This window comes from Accipiter gentilis, chromosome Z (assembly GCF_929443795.1).
Source record: "Accipiter gentilis chromosome Z, bAccGen1.1, whole genome shotgun sequence".
In the NCBI taxonomy this organism is placed as follows: domain Eukaryota; kingdom Metazoa; phylum Chordata; class Aves; order Accipitriformes; family Accipitridae; genus Astur; species Astur gentilis.
Genome location: NC_064919.1, coordinates 2,438,904 through 2,458,892, shown reverse-complemented (window position 1 = coordinate 2,458,892; position 19,989 = coordinate 2,438,904). Strand labels below are relative to the sequence as shown.

The 19,989-nt window shown below is 37.9% G+C and overlaps 1 protein-coding gene across 5 annotated transcripts in view; it reads right to left on the bottom strand.

The window, feature by feature from the left end:
- Window positions 1-19,989, bottom strand: part of MCTP1 (multiple C2 and transmembrane domain containing 1) — a 291,766-nt gene that overhangs the window by 96,558 nt on the left and 175,219 nt on the right. For all 5 annotated transcript variants that reach the window (XM_049795801.1, XM_049795803.1, XM_049795802.1 and 2 more), the window contains 5 exons: window positions 16,130-16,223; window positions 4,110-4,212; window positions 1,899-2,001; window positions 1,445-1,546; window positions 1,025-1,099 (listed from right to left, as the gene is read on the bottom strand). In XM_049795801.1, coding sequence (XP_049651758.1) covers window positions 1,025-1,099; window positions 1,445-1,546; window positions 1,899-2,001; window positions 4,110-4,212; window positions 16,130-16,223 — 477 coding nt within the window. The remainder of the gene's footprint in view (window positions 1-1,024; window positions 1,100-1,444; window positions 1,547-1,898; window positions 2,002-4,109; window positions 4,213-16,129; window positions 16,224-19,989) is intronic.

Genomic DNA, 19,989 nt, shown 5'->3' with positions numbered 1-19,989 from the left:
GAAAAATGTGGATGTTTTAAAATGAAACCATATCAGTCATACATAAAGTTTCCTTTTTTTTTTCCTGCCCTAAGTGGTGTATCCCATGCAAGCTAATTAAAAAAAACCCACAACCCAAAGCAGGTATTTAAAGTTTATTCCTCTTGCCATCTGCAAAAAGCACAATGCCATTTTCTGTTATGAAAGTGGGGAGAAGAATGAATTTTGAATAAAAGGTCTTGCTGTTTCTTTGGTGGAATAGTAGTGCAAAATGCAGTTTTAGTAACTGCATTAGTCACAACAGTAAAGAAAGAAATATTTTGCCTCTTGAAATATTTTTTAAATGAATACATCATTCAACTGATGTAAAATTCACCTAGCCTACAATTTAAATTATGCTCAAGTCTATAAGCTTTCAGCGAAATCAAAATCAGTTTTGAGACCTTTGCCTTTTCACTGCAAACAACAAATACCTTGTTCCCACAGTCTAACCAAAAGCCCTGTTCTCTCCATATAAAATACATCATACGTGGAACATGAAAAACTGAATCAAAGTAGTTCAAGTGGAAAAAAAAAAAGGTCCAGACATTTCCTACCCACAGGACTCTCAAAAGTAATACAGAGTTTTAGTCTGCTCTCACCTTTGATTCAAACCTCCCTCAACTAACTTATTTAAAATTTGGTTAAAAGAATGATAAGACTCTCTACCCTGCAACAAATGGAGATCTTTTGGGTCAAGGTTAACAGCAAAAATTTATGCAAGACTTAGCTTACATGCACCTGTGCTATAATCTGATATGTGTGGAACCTGATGGTTTCAACTGTGTTCTTATTCACGTATTTCATGGAAATTAAGCTGCAATTTATAGAGGGGATACAATAAACCCATGTATTTTGTTTCTGCCTTTTCCAACCTATCATATTCTTTTGTAAACAGGTAATGAAAATGTTATTCTTTACCCTCAGCAGTATGATACCAGGTATTTGGATGTGCACACTTGATATTAAGGCTTTCGGAAAGGATTAGTGTTTCCTTACTCTTTACCTGTTTAGACAGTCTGTTTTCCTCTTCAATGTACTTCTGTTCTTTGGGCATTAAGGTTCGTATGCTGGCTTTCACCTATGCATTAAAATGTGTGTCAATATCTCAAGCTTACTCGCTCTTTACTAATAACACATGCTTCAATTTGCAAAAATTACGAAGTTTCAAAGTCATGGCTCCCAAGCCCGCAACACATAAACGTACACAGAGGCATGAGTTGCTGCTCCTTACATTAGCAGCAATAGCAGCGGCAGCAGCAACAAAAAGAGTGGGTGTGCCAGGCAGTGGCAGAAGAGTATTCTGTAGTATACATCAAGGTTTAGAGAAAATGAGGAATGACAGAAATTCTCTACAAATCAGGAACAAAAGCTTTCATGAAACTGAACTCTTTAGCAGTACAAAAAAGCCAAAGTTAAGACTTACAGCATTAAAAATCACATCTATTTCAAGATAGATGACCCCCTTTGTTGGCCCTGTCAGCTCCTTGTTTTTCAAGACGTAGGCTTTCTGTTCACCATTTTGAATCTGCAGGAAAAGGACATGACAGCCGTCTGTCTCGCGGTCTCCGCTGAATACACCCCCCCGGTGACCCCTGACCCCCAGCTGCTGAAACTGACAGAGAACCCAAAACAACTGTGGCAAGTCTGACAAGTACCTGTTCATTACCAGGACCGAGTCTGTCAGGAAAAATTAACTATCATGGGATTCAACATGGCCGTGAATTGAGTATGTTAAAATTTTAGTGTTCTTATTACAGACCTTGGTTGAGAAATGACAGACACAGAGCTGCAAATCTTTTTTTTTCCTGGGGTTTTTCCCCCCCCCTCCCCTTCAGCGGGAAAAATTCAGAGCAGCATGTCAGGTGAATGAGACTTACAGACAGCAATGGTATAGCAACTTTGCCTAGAAAGTCAGCACTCCGATCGCGGTCTTCGTCATAAACTGTCACTTCAAGCACCGAGTGGATGTCTTTAATATTGCTACAAAGGGAGAGGCACACACAGAAGAGAGAAGTCACCTACACCAGCAGGTACCAAGGACAAAAGCATGAAAGGTTAGCAAAAACAGATACCCATCTATTCTCCAACCATGGCAGAGAACAGAACTTAAGTAAACGAGGCATCCCTGCGTATAACCGAAATGCTTTCTAAGGGCTGCAGCCATCACTCCCTCTCTCTGCGAGGCTTTCCCAGCAGAAGTTTTCCGAAGGATGTTGCTTTAAATCTCCTACCTGGGGTTTGTGCCGCATGAGCTGCAAGGAGAGCCAGCGCAGAGCAGCACTGGGGGATTTACAGCGGCGAGCAGCAGGACTGAGAGCCTTTAAAGACTATCCCTTAAACACTGCTGTCCTTGCAGCAATTCCTACTGCAAACACCGTGAAATCCATAGGTTTGTAAACGAAAACGATTACCAGCTACATGGGCACTTCCTTGCGCTGAGAACAAGCTCTTTAATTCTGAAATCCTTGCTTAATTACAAGTATACAAGTCATTACAACAAATTAGGAACAAGCAATATGAAACGATGCATTTTTCAGCTACTACTGTTTTTTGCCTGCGAGCTATTAAACACTCTACCACCACGCACAACAAATGTCACTGTACATTGTAAACTCTCCAGTGAAAAATTCACATGCCTTATTCAGAGAAAAAAATAGAATTGTTTGAGAGAACTCATCTTTGATCAAATGGCTGATCTAGGAAATATAAATTCAAGCAAAGCAATTTAACTTCAGTAAAATATATGCCTCCAGATGAAACTGGATTGCTAGCCCGAAATTAATTAACAAATCTGAGGATAAATAAAATAGTCAATGCAAATATACATAGAAGAGAGGTGAAAACTCTCCTTGAAGGCCTTTTGAGCTTTTCTATTTGATTCCTGATTAGCCTTTTGTCCTCTACAAAACCAGGCAATTTCTTATGCAGAGAAAACTGTCGAGCAGTAGGGGTTGATTAGTTATTGGCTCTATTAGTAGACAATTAAAAATAAATTAATGAAGAATTTAGCATCATTTTGCAGATACCTAAATGAGAACTACGTTAATAAGCTTCCGAGAAGTACAACTGTTGTGAGATTTTATTCTTTTGTTCCGAGTTCAATCCTGAGAGCTCACTGCAGGGCAAGAAAAGCTACGAATGCCAAATATATGAATGACAAATTTAGAGGGGAAAAAAAAAGAAAATTAAGATCAGACTATATTTTGAGATCAAGGGTAAAACATTGTATTTTCATTTATGATAAAGTGAAGTAAGCGTACACAAAGCTTCTACTGGTTTTGTAGTGGACTGTTAGCTGATTTCAGCAGCCGAGAAACCTGCAACTGATCAGTTTTCTACTCATTGGTGTCACATTGCAGTCAGATCGAGAGAAGCAGGGAGAAAAAGAAGGCAATTGAGCAAGACAAATAACAGAAACATTTTGTTTGCGGAAGACTTTTTTTCTATTTCGTCAGAGCCTTCTATTGTCTTCAAAATAACAGAAGGATAAAAAAACCCAACCGCATCACCTCTACTTAAACTAAATATTTAAGACTGCTTTTTACCCAATAGCAGCATTGTGCTAGTATGATACTAGGTGGTATTGTGAGAAGTGCAGTTGGTAAATGGAAAGAACAAGCAGAAAGTATGTGATCATAATTCAGAGGAGTATGAAGGCATTTAAAATTCCTTCCTTTTTATAGTTATCTAATGTTTATTAAAGTTAACAAACACGTTTTAATGAAGGGCATAATCACAATACCCTTTTTTCCACCCAAAACTTCAGGGCCAAATCCAGTGTGATGGATTTGGCCCTTGAAACTCTCACTGAAGCTGGCAAGAGTCTGGAGTGCTTAGCATTACTCATACCTAGTTTCCAAGACACAGACGTTGCTTTTTTACCTTTACAATGGTACCTCTTCTCTAATATTTTTTCATGTTTTTAATCCTCAAAAAAGTATTAGGCTGTTTGGTTTAGAAATATCAGTATGCCATCACTATCCTTCTTCAAAATCAGCAGCAGGTATCTTTGATTCACACATATATCCACCTCAAACCCTCCCCCCACAGCATCCCCCGCCGCCAAAACACAAAATCCAAACACCTACAATGTGAAGATTTTGTTCCATTCTGGATTGAGGTTCTTGTAAACGGTATGGGTCAGCAGTCTGTCATTGTTCAATTCAACTACACAAAATGGGTCACTTTTACCTATAAGAGAAAATTTGGAACAAAATTTATGAACTAAGAAAATCCACCATAAGCAAGGTTTATATAAAAATCAGTTTGGCTTTTTTTTTTTCCTTTCTTTTCTTTTCCTAAGCTGCATTGTAATTCTCTCAGGAATTAATTCAGGGAAGTCCTATGGTCTGCATTACATTCAAGTTGATCATAACAGACTGTTCATCTCTGTAATCCTAAAAGAACATCTTTTTTGTCTTAAAAAAAAAAAGAAAAGAAAAGAAAAGAAAAAAAATCACCATACAGACTTTTCTGATGAAAAAACAGCATGTTCCTAAAAGGTGCCAAGCACCCTTCTGAGACAGCTAAGAGAACTTTACTTTAATGGTGCCAATCCTACATTGACTGTAATGATAACATAATTAGAGCATTTTGATATGTAGGAAATGTATTATTCCATATTATTTGTAATAACATAGCACCTATGATACTTATCCAAAGATTACTATGCCCTACATGTTTCACGCTGTACAAATCCTCTCCCCAAAATCAAAAAGCCTTAAAGACAGTCTCAGATAAAAGCCTAATACCAGTGAAAATGGGCAAGTACAATTAAACAATGAGACGATATCAGCTGGAATGATGGGCTGTAGTCTCAGCACAGCAGAAGCTCAAGCATGGTTGAGATTTTTGTATACATTAAAGTACAATGAAGTAGCTTTGCATATATTTACAAGAAGGTCCCTCAGCATGAAAGCCACCACAGGAGAAAGTATGAAGATGCTGCTTTGAAAATGTAATATGTAGATAATGGAAGCAGTATCCTGGACTGGATATGGAAGTTGGGTTTTTTTTTTAAGCTAAAGAAAAAGAATGGGGAAAGGAAGTGTGTGGGGGTGGGTGCCCCTGAATGTGAAATAAGCAGTTTACAGCCAATGACTGCAGGTGAGCAGTACTTAGATACCAAGCAAAGAGCATGAAAAATCGTGCAGACTGAAAGTTTAGGGGGATGACATGAAACTTAGACTAAGTTTTTTCTTAGATATCCACAAGGCCAAGGTTTGTATTTGGAAAGGAGAAGAAGGAAAGGAGACACCAGAATCTCATGCTTAACAACAGTTTGCTTGTGTAAAAAAGGAGCTCTCCAAAGAGGGAGGAAGTAGGGAAGATTGATATCTCCAAGGTTTTGGGGCAACCCTGAAATTTCCTGGAAGGGTAAGAAGGGGTTGCGAGGAAGATCTGAGGAACAGCTATGATGGAAGGAGCAGTAATGAAAACATGAGGGGCATGGTGAGAAGACAGTTGCAATAAAGAGGGGAAAAAAGGGAAGAAATCAGTGTGGAGTAAATTATTAACTCGTATTTCAAATTATGACAGTAATGACAACCACTATAAATGCTGGCCAAGACAGAGGGATGCTATCCCTCCTACCTATTTTGATCTCCTCCAGTAATCAGAGGGAACAACATTTGCCTTTGGCACAGAATACAAGTGTATGAGTTATTTTCGTGTAAGGCTACAGATATGTAAGCAGAAAGCTGTAGAATAAATTGCTGCTCCCAGAACCCAAGGAAACTTTGTCTGATGGAAATTAACAACTGAGTTGCATACTACCAAGTGGCTCATTCTTGACTCCGGATTTTCTTTGGACAACACAGTGTTTGAAAGTTATTGAGTGTTGGCATTGGCCTTCCACAATCAAATCTAGCACACTAAGCAATTGTATTTCACAATGTCTTCAATAATTCCGTACTGCTTTGTCGTGCATTATAAGAAGCCATAAATTGAGTAGCTCAATGGGGCTACATTAATGATATTAGGGAGGCATGTAATTTGTTTCATACCTTATACAAATGACAATGAAATCAATATTTAGACAAAGCTGTCCAGGGGTCACATCTCCCAAACTACAGTATTGATTCAGACTACATCAGAGGTTAATGTGCATATTATTAACTTTAATGATAAAGAATAATTGTTTTAAACACATTGTGAATTAAAGTTAGAGTTGATGTTTACCTTCTCTAGAAAATAATATATCGCTGAATCTTTCCTATTAAACTTGAAAAATGATTAATTCATTAGTCAGCAGAGATAGATATATCATACATCTCAACGTTTTCCTACTTCACAAGCCTAAAAGGTGGTAAGAAACGTTAACATATTTATTTAGGTTGTTTAGGTTTCAGTATTTGAAAAAGAAACACCCAGAAAGTAGTTAAAACAACAAGGCAGAACTGACATAGCAGGTGAGCTAGATGATATTACTTTATCTCCTTTTTTAAAGTATCATCAATCTTATTTGCATATGACGGTACAATTTGATTTGTGCTTAGTAATTGTATACAGACACAGGAAAATGCACTGCAGTGTCTAGAAGCCACCTTCTGTAAACAAAGAGAAAGTATTTTACTACATTCATTTATTTTCCACATCTGCACTTTTTCAGTGACTCTCCTCATAGATTTATGTGGATATCAACCCACTTAAGAAAGCTAAATAATATGTAACATCAATCACAGAGGTCCTCGATCAAACCAGACAAACGGTTTTCAGAAATAAAAAAATCCCCCTTCACACTCAACATTTCATGTCTCCTCCCCCCTATAACTTGAAAAGAGTTTGAGACCAAATTTGACAAAAGGTAATATTGTAAAATAGTACAAGGGAAGGCCCAAATATCATCGCTGACAAGTAAAAGTTTTCCAGCTATGAATATCTCTACTAAGGAATACTGTTTTTACCATATGAGGAGGCTATGAAGTTCCCATATGCAAAGCCCTTCACCATCATCTATGGGCACTTCTTCCATATGCTAAAACACTCATAACCAAGCTGGGTATCTTAAACGCAACACTCTTCGCTGACGTGCTAAACATATGGTATGTGCAAACGTTATTTGGATACCAACCCAAATAAGCGAACAGGATCCAGAAAGACAAAGCCAGAGCAATGTACAAGTACTTGGTGAAACTCATATCCATCTGTCATCTTTCAAGTTCTCATTATTAGAAAGAATAACTGCAATCTTAACCCTCACTGAAAGCCATGGCAACTAGCTGCATTGCCAGAGTGTTCAAAATAGTGGGATCATTCCCAACGAAAGTCTTAAGAGAGCACTAAAATATTAAAAGCGTCATCTTTAGGTCTCCTTGGTCTCGAGGAGGACCAAGGAAACCAGGAATTTACAACTTATATTCATCACTATATTATGCAAAACCAGTACCTTAAGCACAACACATACTTTAACCAAGGCAGGCTCAGACAGCTTCTGTCTAGTTAGTGCAACTAGCGTGGTTTTCCTCAATTTTATATAAGAGAACCACACATGCTCAGAACAGTATGCGCTGTCCATCTAGCAGTTCTAAAAGTACACTTAAAACACTTGATTAGACTTGTGCTGCCTAAGCTCAATTACAATCATTTGAAATTATGTTGTCATCACAGGTACGCCTTTCACTATAGACTAACTCATGACTGTCATATATCACCATATATCACCTGTCAATATGTCAAGAAATTCTACCCAAATCCCTGTGTCTACTGAGGATCTTCCAACTAGCTCCCTGCTCCGTGCCTTTTGTAGGCATCCAGCTACTGTTCCAGTGACTTTAGAGGTACTTAACTCTATTGATCAGGAGGACATCCATGAAGGTCTTCTGAATCCAGCCCTAAATGTGTACTCAGTGCCGTGCAAGGGTAAGACAACCACCACCTGCTTAAGGTACTTACACTTAAAAAACATGCTCCCAGCACCACTGAAACCAGCACTTATGATTTTGAGCAATCCCATGACCTTAGTGGCACTAATCACTATTACACTTAGCACTGTTGGAAGGAATTCACGATACAAGTAGTTAGTAAAAACCAGTGAATTACACCTTCCAATTTAATGAAATCAGACCTGCAGTAAACCTCAATAAGAAGTGAAACAGATCTCATTAATCCATTTTGTTGCTGTAACATCTCACGCTTTTTGGACTCTACTTGTACAGTCCTAAGGGCTCCTGAAATGACAGAAATAAAGTGCTAAGTTACATAATATGCATAATAATCTGCAAGGGAAAGCAGAGTCTCTTTTGATGGATCTCCCTCACATTTTTTCGCCCTTTACCCATTACAGGCCTGGACTGTCTGAGAATGTCCCCTAGAAGGAACTCTACTTTGTAATGTAGGCTACCACTGAAAAAAATTAAAGAACTGCTTATCTTTTGAAGCTTCCCATTTTATTCATCATGCCACACATTGCATCTAGTTTGACAGATATCCTTGTTTTGCTATGCTGTATTGCATTTAATCTTCAGACAGTCAGCAAGACTGGAGCACAAACTGAGATTACTTTACTTAGATCTAAGTATTTTACTTCAGTCAACCCTGTGTCCTTCACGTTATGCCCTTCATGTTAATTAACATGTTAGTCTTTTACTTGTCACCTTACTTCTCAGAACTACCACATTCCCCTGGATGAACTGTATACCCATCAACTGAAACCTGCCCAACTCTACGACAGTGGTTAAGCAGCAAGAGAGGCTAACCAGGAACTAGAGAGGTCTTATTTGTTATTTGCTTCAAAACTTAAAATTTCCCACAGCCCAGGAAGTCCTTCACAAAAGAAATAGTCAGTTCAGAGCTCAGATTAATTCTCTGGATCTCAGAAGTTTGGCCATTGGAACAACTTTTTTTTTCCTCCAGCAAGTATATAAAATACACTTTTTCCTCACAGAAAAGAGACTTAAATAGTGACAAATTTTAACTGCTGCTCAAAATATTTAGAACTCAACCTCCACACAATTTTAGCTTCTGGATGTTCTTCTCAAGTAGCTACAGCACCACATTGCCTAACAGTTTTGCCACGTTTTTCACTTGTAAAAGTTTGGGAAAGGCCCTTTCCACCAGTTCAAAGACCACAGGACTTCCACATTTGTAGATCAGCTGGCTTGCTATGCTGGAACTCATCAGCAAGCACCAAAGATGTTAGGTGGCTTGTGAACCCTTGTGAACTGATGTTCTGGGGCTGGTGGACTGGTCTCAGACACGTGTCCCTGCAGCCCATCTTCCAGGCTGGAGCTAAGCTCAACTCTGCCCAACAAAATGTTGGCATCATCACAAACTCAACTCCAAAAGTACTCTTTTTCACAAGTGACCAAATGACATGTGACCAATTCAGATGCAACTATCTTTTGCCTGTATAAATATGAACTTTATCTGAAAATTAGAGCTGTCAAACTGCAATACAATATAATTCATATTTCTGGGCAAGTTAAACAGATACAGCCTTCAACTGTCCCTGAGGGGGAAGTTGTCCAATAAAAATTTAGATTCTTGGTAGATTGTTTTCCCAGCAAAAATTCATTTTGGGGCACAGCAATTCTTCCAAATAGGGACTTCAACATAATTGCACTTCTGCACTCACTTTCTAGCTCCAATTGTACATAAAGCAGAGTTCTCCTTGATGAAAAGCTATCAAAGCTTAAATTTACAGTTCTTGCTTGCCATGTTTTGCACAAGTTAAACTGTGATGTCCTTTTATTATAAAAGTCTATTAAATACATGCATTTGTCTCCAGAAAAATGCATGTCATCTGCATATTATTTGGTTAATATTGCAGAAAAGGAGACTTTAGTAAACAAACATATGGACACATCCATATTTTATGCAGTAAGATGATTCCCTCTTTTAGAGTGGCAAAAACCACCTGTGTACAGTCATAAACATCTTGCTCGTCTGTTTTCAATCTTTGAAAATCCAGCCCGTAGGAAAGAGAATAAAAAACCAGAAAGACCACCAGTCACTGTAGAACAACTCTTTCTTAATCAGGGCTGCCCTGGACTCTTAGAAGGAACTACCATGGATGCAATTGCTTTTCGGAGTAGATGCAAGCCAATAAGCATACAGCAGATCTACCTGTCCCCTGATAAATTTATTGTACTTCATAAGGATTAAATCCCAAGGGACAGCAGATAGCATGGGGCGAGCTCCCCATGAGCCCTGTAGAGATACTTGTACCATGGCTACGGGAAGCATGCATTGCTTCAGTATACATCCAGAGACACAAACAATTTCCTAGTTTTGTTTCTTCAACAGTTTTCTTAACAAAAGGACCCACATGGCAGGCTAAATAAAGATCGGCATTTAGTATTTACCTGCCACTGATCAGTCCATAAAGTTATATGAAGTGACAGAAAGTTAGCTCCAGCATTGGGTAGACCATGAACTGATTTTATGCAAATCGACGACTTTATTCTGAACTAAGTATTACATGAATTTTTTGCATTCTTGAAATTACATTATCAAAACTGAACTAGAATCACAAAGACTACCAAAAATGTTTTGGATAGTTTACAAATTTAATAAGACATCCCAATTCCATTTCTACTTTTAACAGTCAAGTTCACAAACCACAACTTCACAAAGTTCAATCAAGTTTAACGTGGTTATGAAAGCTGAAATATTGTTTGAATATTTCATAGGCTATTATGGTTCTCCCCTACCGCTGGCCATGCCTGTCCATTATGGATCTAAGTCCCCACAGCCAAAAAAGACCTTTATTTTGGAGGAAGACAAGACAGCCAGTTCATGACTCTGGGGGGGCAGTGCCACTCATGCAGACGCTAATGTCACTAATGTTGTTCCAAGCTCCCTGCCAGCCAGCTGCTTGCAACAGAGCAGTCAGTCTGACCTTTGGCCAGGAGAAGGAATGGCTCAATAGCATGAGAAGCTGCCTTATCTAATGGATTAAGTACAGGACCCAAGCCAAATGCCAGCTTTGACAAGGACTTGCTCTGTCAGCCTTAGCTGAGTCAGTTAACCTTTCTTAGTTTTCCATCTTTAAAATGAGAATGATAATTCCTCCTTAACAGTGGCGCTGCGAACATGTTGCAACGGACTGGTATCATGAATGTGTGAGATATCTTACCAGGCAATTCAATGTAGTGCCACAATCATGTTAAATTCATTTCCACAGAATACTTACAGGAAAAAAAAAAAAAAGTTAATAATCACAAGTCATCCCTTCACTGTATATTTAATTCTAAATGCTATGGTTAACCACAAATGTCTTTTAAATCCTAATTTTGCCACTAGTATCCTAAAACTGCTACTTTCTTAGAATAAAGTAGTTTTGCAGTACATGATATTGGACCGAAGTCTTCAGGCAACCTATATGATAGGCCCAGGTGAGATTTTATCTACCATAGAATACTGCCCGTCTAGTAGATTTCCGTACTTTGTGAAGATAATTCAAGTGTATATTGAAATCCGGTTGCACTAATTGACAGAGCAAATTACTTTTGGAACCATATTTCCAAAGGGCCTCTGAATTTATTCCTTCAATTTTACATGCATGGGCTTCCATACCTTTGTGAATTTAACGTTTGTGTACATCACTCTGACATTTCCTAGCATTTGAAGAACAATTTCAAAGACTATTTTTGCACATGTGGTATTAGGACATTTTAGTAGAACAGATTTTAGCAAACTCATTTACATTCTGCACATTTAGCCATCTTGGTATCTTCATCCTACTTTCAAGTACTTTAATCAAAATTTTAACATGGAATTTTCTTAGAAGAGAGGCTGAATTCCAGACATAAAACTGAAAAAGAAGAAAAAAAAAGAAAATCCTGCCTCATTTTCTATGCTTAGTTTCTGTTCGTCAGAGGAGGAGAAGCCTGAAAAGCTTTTGACTGTAAACCTAAATATCACCGAGCTCTTTGGTAAAATCTGTCTGATACACAAGGTTCTGAAATCACAGTACCCAAAAAAACCCGCAGACAATTGGTTAATAATGAGGTCAGAAATACAAATAAATTTACTTCTAATGAAGACTGGAGACACAGTAATCAAAGTGTTAAAAATTCATTTCATGCACATCTCATTTGCCTCTTAGCTGATATTTATCACATAATTCTGTGAGAAAGTAGAGGCCTAAGATGCTCCAGATAAATGTCTCAATTAATTGTACAGAGGTAGCCCTCTTTGAGCTGAACCAGAGCTGTGAGCTCTTTATTAAAAGCACTATTCTGTAGCCTGTAACCTTGTTCCTTGACTCCTCTCTAGTTTCCAATTTAAACAAGTCCCCATGCGGCCCGCTCTAAAGGGCTTTGTCTCCCTGTCATTGTTAAGAGAGCCGAGGCATCCTGGAAGTGTGAAATCAGACCTCATGAGCTGAACGGTTCCCCAGGGAACGCCGGACCGCGCAGAAGGTCAAAGTCATGGGCTGGACCATCTGAAAGCGTCTGATCGCCGGTCTGTGACACAGCACGCAGGGTGGGGGCAGGGGGAGCGGGGAGCCAGGGGGCTAGAATTGAACACGTCTTAATTAAAGCCCAAAGACAGCAAAACAAACTGTTTTCTAGGCAGGCCATCGCACGGAGCTTGGATTTTGCTCTGCTAATGAATCCGAGTTGCTAACCATTATTCCTTAAAATAATGGGACTTTTTGCTGAAGTTGATCAAACCTGTGGCACATCTTTTCCCACCCTGCCTGCTTCTCGCCAATTATAAGGCAGAGGTTTTGAATTTTGTTTCGTGGTACAAGGAAAAGGAGGAACGCATCTGCCCCAGCAAAGGAGACGCAAGCACCGCCTGCAAAGGCAGCAGCCTTCCACCGTGACCCAGCTGTACCTCACTTTGCTGCAGAAGAAATATTCTTAGCTGACTATTGCCTAAACTGGCACTAGGTCATGGTGAAGGGCCTATTGCTTTCCAAAACTCGTATGGGTTAGGCGAACAGAACAGGTATTAATTTCAGAGGCCGCCTGGCACGATGAGTCCATTGCACTGTACGTTTTACTGCACCATCGGAATATTTCCTCACGAAAAAGGACGTCACTGTAGGCACACAGGCTGCTACGCCAGGGCTCCGCAAGCAGCTGAACCCTCGAGAAGGTCTGCCTCTCTTCCAGAGGAACCACAAGCAGGCAAAGATGTGGGCAAAGGGGAAAATGCAACTTCTTTTAGCTGAGGATTTAGGGAGAAAATAGTCTTGCGCTGAACCGCTAAAACGCAACGGAAGATTTAAACGACACTTTCTTCTCACGAGGAGAAGGAAAAAGTAAATGCCAGACTCGGTGTCTTTCCATTTGTTAGATTATAATTTCAAAAAAACATACTAAAAAATGCCTGTTTTCCAGCAAGGGGTATTTGCTGTGACCACAATTTGCAACAGAACATGACTTTGCGTGAAATTGTGTTTTGACCACGGAAAGATGCTGTTTTGCTGGGGGAAACATCCTCATAGACCTGGCAATTCTCTCAAAAGCTCCAGTCCTGGATAAGACACTCATTTTTCAGCTCTCCCCAAAATCAAGGTTAGCTTTCAAGCACCAGGGGGGAATCTCTCAACCCCTCAGTAGTCCTCCCTTTCCTAGACTTCCTTGCAAGCAGGCTGAGTGAGAAGTCTCACTTTGTTCTTTTCTGGGGTATTTTTAAAACCCAGTTACGGCATGTTCGAGCAGGGTCCCATTTTCAAAACAGTAGTGCCCACTTGCTCTCCGTGCGCACAACTTCACCGAAATTTCAGCCCACCCTGGCGCCTTGTTCAACGCATGTGTATGTGGGGGGGTTGTAAACTGAGGCCTGAAACACCACCCTTAATCTCTCTCTTTTTAAGAAAAAAATCTGCGCTAACGTTAATCATTTGAAGTGCACTGTCCAACACTGGGCTATTGAGACTGGAGAAAAAACTGCCCTCAACTATCAACAGTTTATTAGGGGCTTAACTGAAGTGACCTACTGTAGTAGCATTCAGCTGAACAAGGCTATGGGCTTTCTGTGGAAAGGAGGAGAATTGAGGGTTTCATTAAAAAGTAATTTGTGCTTTTTACTCATTCATTCAATGGGAGTCTCAATTGCTCTTTATTCACACAGAGTTAATACAGTATTACAATGCTGCTCAATGAATGTATGGTAACAAAAGAAAAATTTCGCATTTTGAAAGGAAAAAAAAAAATCCTTGCAACTGTAGTAAGATTGATGACTACTTAAAAGATTACAGGAATCTTTTTCCGTCTATGCTTATGCTTAATGATGGAATATTAAGGATTTTTAAAATCCACTCAGTCCAAACTAATAAAATTTTGATTTATTACTTCACATCAAAAGATTCCTGAAAGTGAAATGGAATATGTTCAGCAGACAGGAAACAGGTACTATACAGGTGTTTCAGCTACTTTTCTGACTCAGGGGAGGACAAAAGATTAACTCTGAAAAAGAAAATATAGTAAGAAGAGCAAACTAGTCCTTCGCTTTGACTCACACAAGCAATCCTGAGTCGTGTTAAGTTATACCACTGATGACAGCACTCTCCACACTGACTAATAAGTATTGCTCAGTTGAATAAAGGTGGAGAGTCAAGTTTTATACAATTTTTGCAAACATGATTTATTGACAATCACCAAATAACTACTTTGAGTTATTTCTAAATATTACTATTTGAAGTTTAATCTGAAACAAATGATCTGTACATACCCACAAGTTACTAAAAATAGCTATAAATTACTACAGTAGTTAAAAAAATCCCTTTTCAAAATACCAGGTATTTTCGCCCAAAATATACAGTGATTTCTCTAATGTCTGGAATGCACAGCCATCTTACAAAACATATCTGCTGTATAAATGTTTTTTCTTTCTAACGAACAAAAGATGTGGGATGCGGGAAGGTATTGAGTGTTCTTCCTCATATTCCTGACTGTCATTCTAAATGCAATGTCTGAAAATTTTTGGTAGCTCTGTACATCTTTAATTGAATCAAATGTATTTCCAAAAAATTTGTTCAACCAGCACAAATGACATGTTGATCTGGAAAAGTCGAAGACTGAACGAGGTCAGGGACTGAATTATCCCATTTGCCCCTGAATAACTTAATCTCTCTCTCTGTTCAGACCACATTGGATTATAAGGTCAAAGCAGAGTGAGGAATCTTTAGAAGCATTTCTCCAACCTCCCTGAAAATAGAATCTGTTATTTTGCGTGCCACAAACTGGATGATCAGTTTCAGCAATAAAATGTTTGCTCTGTTACCTTGTCTGAGAAAAAAAATAAATACTGGTACTCATGCTAATTTACAAAGAACTATTAAAAAGTGTTTATGTTCCTATATACCTACATCTGCTCCTATAACAGAACATGTATGTCCAAACTGCAGTTAAACCAGCTAAGTTAGTATAGTTTCCTCTTTTTTTTTTCCTCCTTTTTTTTTTTTTTTTTTTTAAAGCAGAGATGCCTATTTTCTGACACAGAAGAAGCTCATTTTGCTCCATTCAACTTGTGCACTGTGAAGGTGATTGTACTTACAGGAGATAACTTGGACATTTCTGGAGACATATGGTCAGTATGGCTGAAATACTTTTTCTTTATTTTGAAAAGCAAAAGGTTAAATTATCCATTCTGCTTATTTCACATAAAATAGAAAATAAAAAAAAGATTCTTCTTATTTCCCTTCTTAAACAGATAAGCAGTAGTTATGGGAAACTGCATTTATTTGAAATACCTGAAACCAACAGCAGTCTTGCTAAATATCTGGCAGATATCAAGCAGTTCTTTTGGCAACAACTTTGAAGTAGTCTCTAAGTCTAGCACCTTTCATTCGCCTTGTTCTCTGGAATTCAGCTTTAATTTGGATAATTTTGTATATTTTTATCTACTATAAAAAGAAGTATTTTCTACGTATTTTTTCCAGGAACTCTGATGGAGAAAAACGTATATTTCACCCTTCTGAGAAATAACCTACATAGGGCTCTGCTAGCATTAGAATGACTTGCAGCCTTGCTTACAAAAGTTTTGTTTGTTTATGTGCAGATTTCGTCCTTAATGAGCAGAAGGTGAGACTGTGTAAACTGAATATAACCTTCAGATAAACTTCTGTTTTAAACGTATTTTTTTCACTTCTAAAAAGGCCCAGTCTTACTATCATATTTACTGTCACAGAAACTATATGAATCCTTGCCTGTGACATCAGCTGCCATCAATGCTTCTGCCCTGATGACCTTCACCTGAAGAAATCCCACATCCTTCAGGTTGTGGAACATCATCATTGGACGCTAAAAAATAGAAAAAAAGAAAAATAATTCTGGATTGCAAAAATGACAAATCAAAAGCAATATTAGTAGTCTCCTCCCTAGCCCAGATACAAGTTAGTGTAATTCTGGCTAACGTACTCATACTTTTAAACATTATTTTCTGAAGAATGTACAGTTGTCAGTGTTTCTTTCAGTATTTTGCAACTTACCAATGAAAACTGCAAAGGAAAAATCAGAATATGAATGATTACATAACACTAATTCTACTGAATTAAACCCCTATTAGTACATGAACCACTAAATTATAGCAGTGTATTAACAAAATTAATTCAAACAATAAAACACTTCCTCTCCCTGAATACTTTTGTGAGATCTATGTTCACATTTTCCCTTTGATGACTCCAATAATATTTTGAACAGTGACTTCGGGCCAATATTTTATTTGTTATAGTTGACCATTATATGCAAGCTTGCATATAGCATACATGTATATATAAGCTTGCATATAGCTTGCAAATAACATGAGTAAAAACAATCAAAAGAGTATTGTAACAACTTAATTTTCATAATAATCATGTGCAAAAAAGATCAAAAGCATGAATTAAAAGATGGTTCCAATTCCATGGCAGAAAGCTCTTACTATAAATCATTAAATTTTTTAAACATAAATTTCTGTAATATCTACATATATTAAAAAGAGGAAGAAAAAATTAAAGAGTAGACTAACACTTGCATATTTATTCATCCAGCATGGGAAAGTGTGTTCTGTTGCTGCTCTTTTTTCAAATAACTAGAAGTAACAAAGTGGGAGTATTGCACCAGTTAGGTGTTATATGCTAAAACTCTCAAGCTCTAACTTCGAATATAATTTAAAAATTGCAGAATTTAAAATGATAGAACATCGAATGCAACTTTGAATCTGCAATCAATTAATGGCGAACCTGGCATAATAATTCAGTTTTCAGATAACTAGAAGAGGAACTCCAAAAGAGGAGAGTAAAATTATATTTTCAGATCCATTTTAAATCATATATGTATGTGGCCTAATTTTTGGTTGGCTTTGCAAACCTTCTTCATAAATACTAGCACATACCTTTACTTCCAAGTATTTTAAAATCTGGACTAATGCATTTAATGCCTGTGGCCTTTTCTAAAATTTTAATGCAGTGCAGGTGAAACCTTTTCCACTGCTTTTGATAATGTCCAGATTTCTAGAGAATGCAAACATCAGGTAAAACACGAAGCCAACAATTCTTTAATTTATGAAGGCAAAATCAACTGTTATGGAAAACCAGAATAAATTACATCACTGATCTGAAAACCAGAGGTGATGCTTAAATGAAATATTAAATGTCAGCTTGCAAAAACTACATGTTTATGCATAGATAATCCACCCATTAGAATGTTAGACATATAATATGCATACCTGTCTTTTTATTAATAAGGCAATTCTAACAGTTAAATCACAGTCTGATATTAATTTCACAAGCCCCAACTGACCATTTACTGTTTACAGTGGAGGTTTGACCGTGGTCTACTGAACTGTGGAATCCAGGTAAGTGCAGTGCCCCACATGCTACCTACATACGAATACATGCATGCATGTTATCACAGGGTAATGGTTAATAAATTTTTATCATCATTTTTAATATGTTAATCATCAGAAACATGGCTTAAAAATTCTGACGGTCAACTTTAATCAGTGCACGCTCAATCCCCTGTTTCTGTGCTTACAAGCTGAGGGTGGCAGAGGCAGTGTTACGGATAGCTCTGTTATAATTCAAAAGCATGTTGGCACCACCCCTCGTTTATTACAATAATGATCAAGGTTTGGAAGCTTCTTATCAGAACTGGTACCACAACAGAGATAATTCTGCCTTAATACCATGATGAAAGTGAAAGGATTTACAAAAATGTTTCCACATTACACCCAACTTTCCCAACGACCGAAACAAACACCAAGCTGCAGAAAGAAAACAAAGCAAAAACCAAACGCAGAGCAAGCCAAGCAACTGCCCCCCTTCCTGCAATGCCGAACAGTCCCCCTTTTTCCAAATTTCATCCTAGTAAGCTCATTCTGCAAAAAGGCAACAGTGCTGTATTTCACTTTGCTACCTTTGTTAGTATGCAGCAGAATAATTATTTTTCACTTTTAGTTCCAGCAAGTCAGCTGGCTTAGATTCATTTACTGCACATCGTGACGGCGGAGACTGCTGAAAATGTATACAATGCCACGGCAGAGACTCTGGGAGAAGCAAATGACTTTAATACATTACTTTAAATACATAACTTTAAGTAATGATTTATCAGATGATATTCTGTCTTCTTATTTGTGATTATTGTTGAAGGCCTCAAAACCCGCATGGTTTCTGAAGCCTGAAATTTCCATAGCAGAGGAATCCGTGATTTGCTGTGAATCTTTTCAGCCCTCAATAGATGGGAAAAGATTGAAATGCTCTGGAGATGAGTCCTCTTTATTTTTTTAATGAAAGGCTGTATAATATATTTTCTGTATGGCTGCAGCAGCTGTCAGGGAGAGCATCTCAGTTCAGCTCTATTATGGGAGAAGCAATACCCCATCCTATGGCATCGAGATACACTGAGGGGCCAGTACTGATTGACAGCTTGTCACCATGACGTCTTATTCCATCTCTGTTATGGAGAAAATTAATGTCACACCACCAGCCTTATGACTCGCTGTCATCTTAGAACTGCTCACCTTTTATCAATGCTCTAAATAACATTTCAAGCCCATCGTCTCACGGTGGACAATCTGGTCAAGGGACATTAAATCGGATGACTGTGAAATGTCATAATAAAAATGGAATGCTAACAACTTCTTCTCTAAACTAGCTCCTCTGGTTTTTAAACTGTGACAAGGGGGACCGCGGGTTCAGCACACCCGTTCTGAAAAGGTCATACAATCTCTCTTGGTCTGTACCCATTAATGCGCCCCCCTCCTCACCCCAAAAGGAATTAATCTTTTCAGACAATTGTGGTAAAATAATGGTTCAAACAGTAATGCCTGTTTAATTTGTAAGGCTCTGATGTTCAGCTACAAATGGTTAAATGACAGTAATAGAGTCATTTTCCAAGGCTATTTGATCTGATGGCAAGGTCAGCTCATTAACTGTTTTTGGCTGTAGAAAGGGTGCAAAATACATTTCTCAAATGGAAGCTAAATTTTTTAAGAGGACAAAAAATAAACCCCAAAATACAGGCATTCAATGGGTAACGCTACATCTTGCTAATTGCATGCTCTTTGTATCGGTTCTCAAGTAGAGATATGAATACCAAAGACGAATCAAACATCAGTGAAAATAAACTATTTGAATTTCGTTAATCCTTGTCATTTCTTTCTTTTGCTGCCCACTAGTCATTTTAATAAAAAACAGTAAAATTATCAAAAAGGTATATCAATGCTACAATTTTCAAAAACACATAATGAGAAATCCATGCCTCTGCAATATGAACATCTTCCAAAAACGTAAGTGTTTTCAAATGCATACAGTAATGTAAATATACGGAAAGACACATATCCATGAATATGTAAGAAATGGAAATAAATAGATCAATCTTACACCACACAATTATGCTTTACACTGGGGACAAAAAATTGAGAATTTAGAAGAACCGATTAATAATACACAGTCGCAACATGTTTCTATACTGTGACTAAATTATCAAAACCATCAGTATCACTTGACTGCCATATCATCACACACAATAATCCACAGAAATAGGGTATTGTTGCACTTGCTAGCAAGAAGTGTGTCACCTCAAAAAC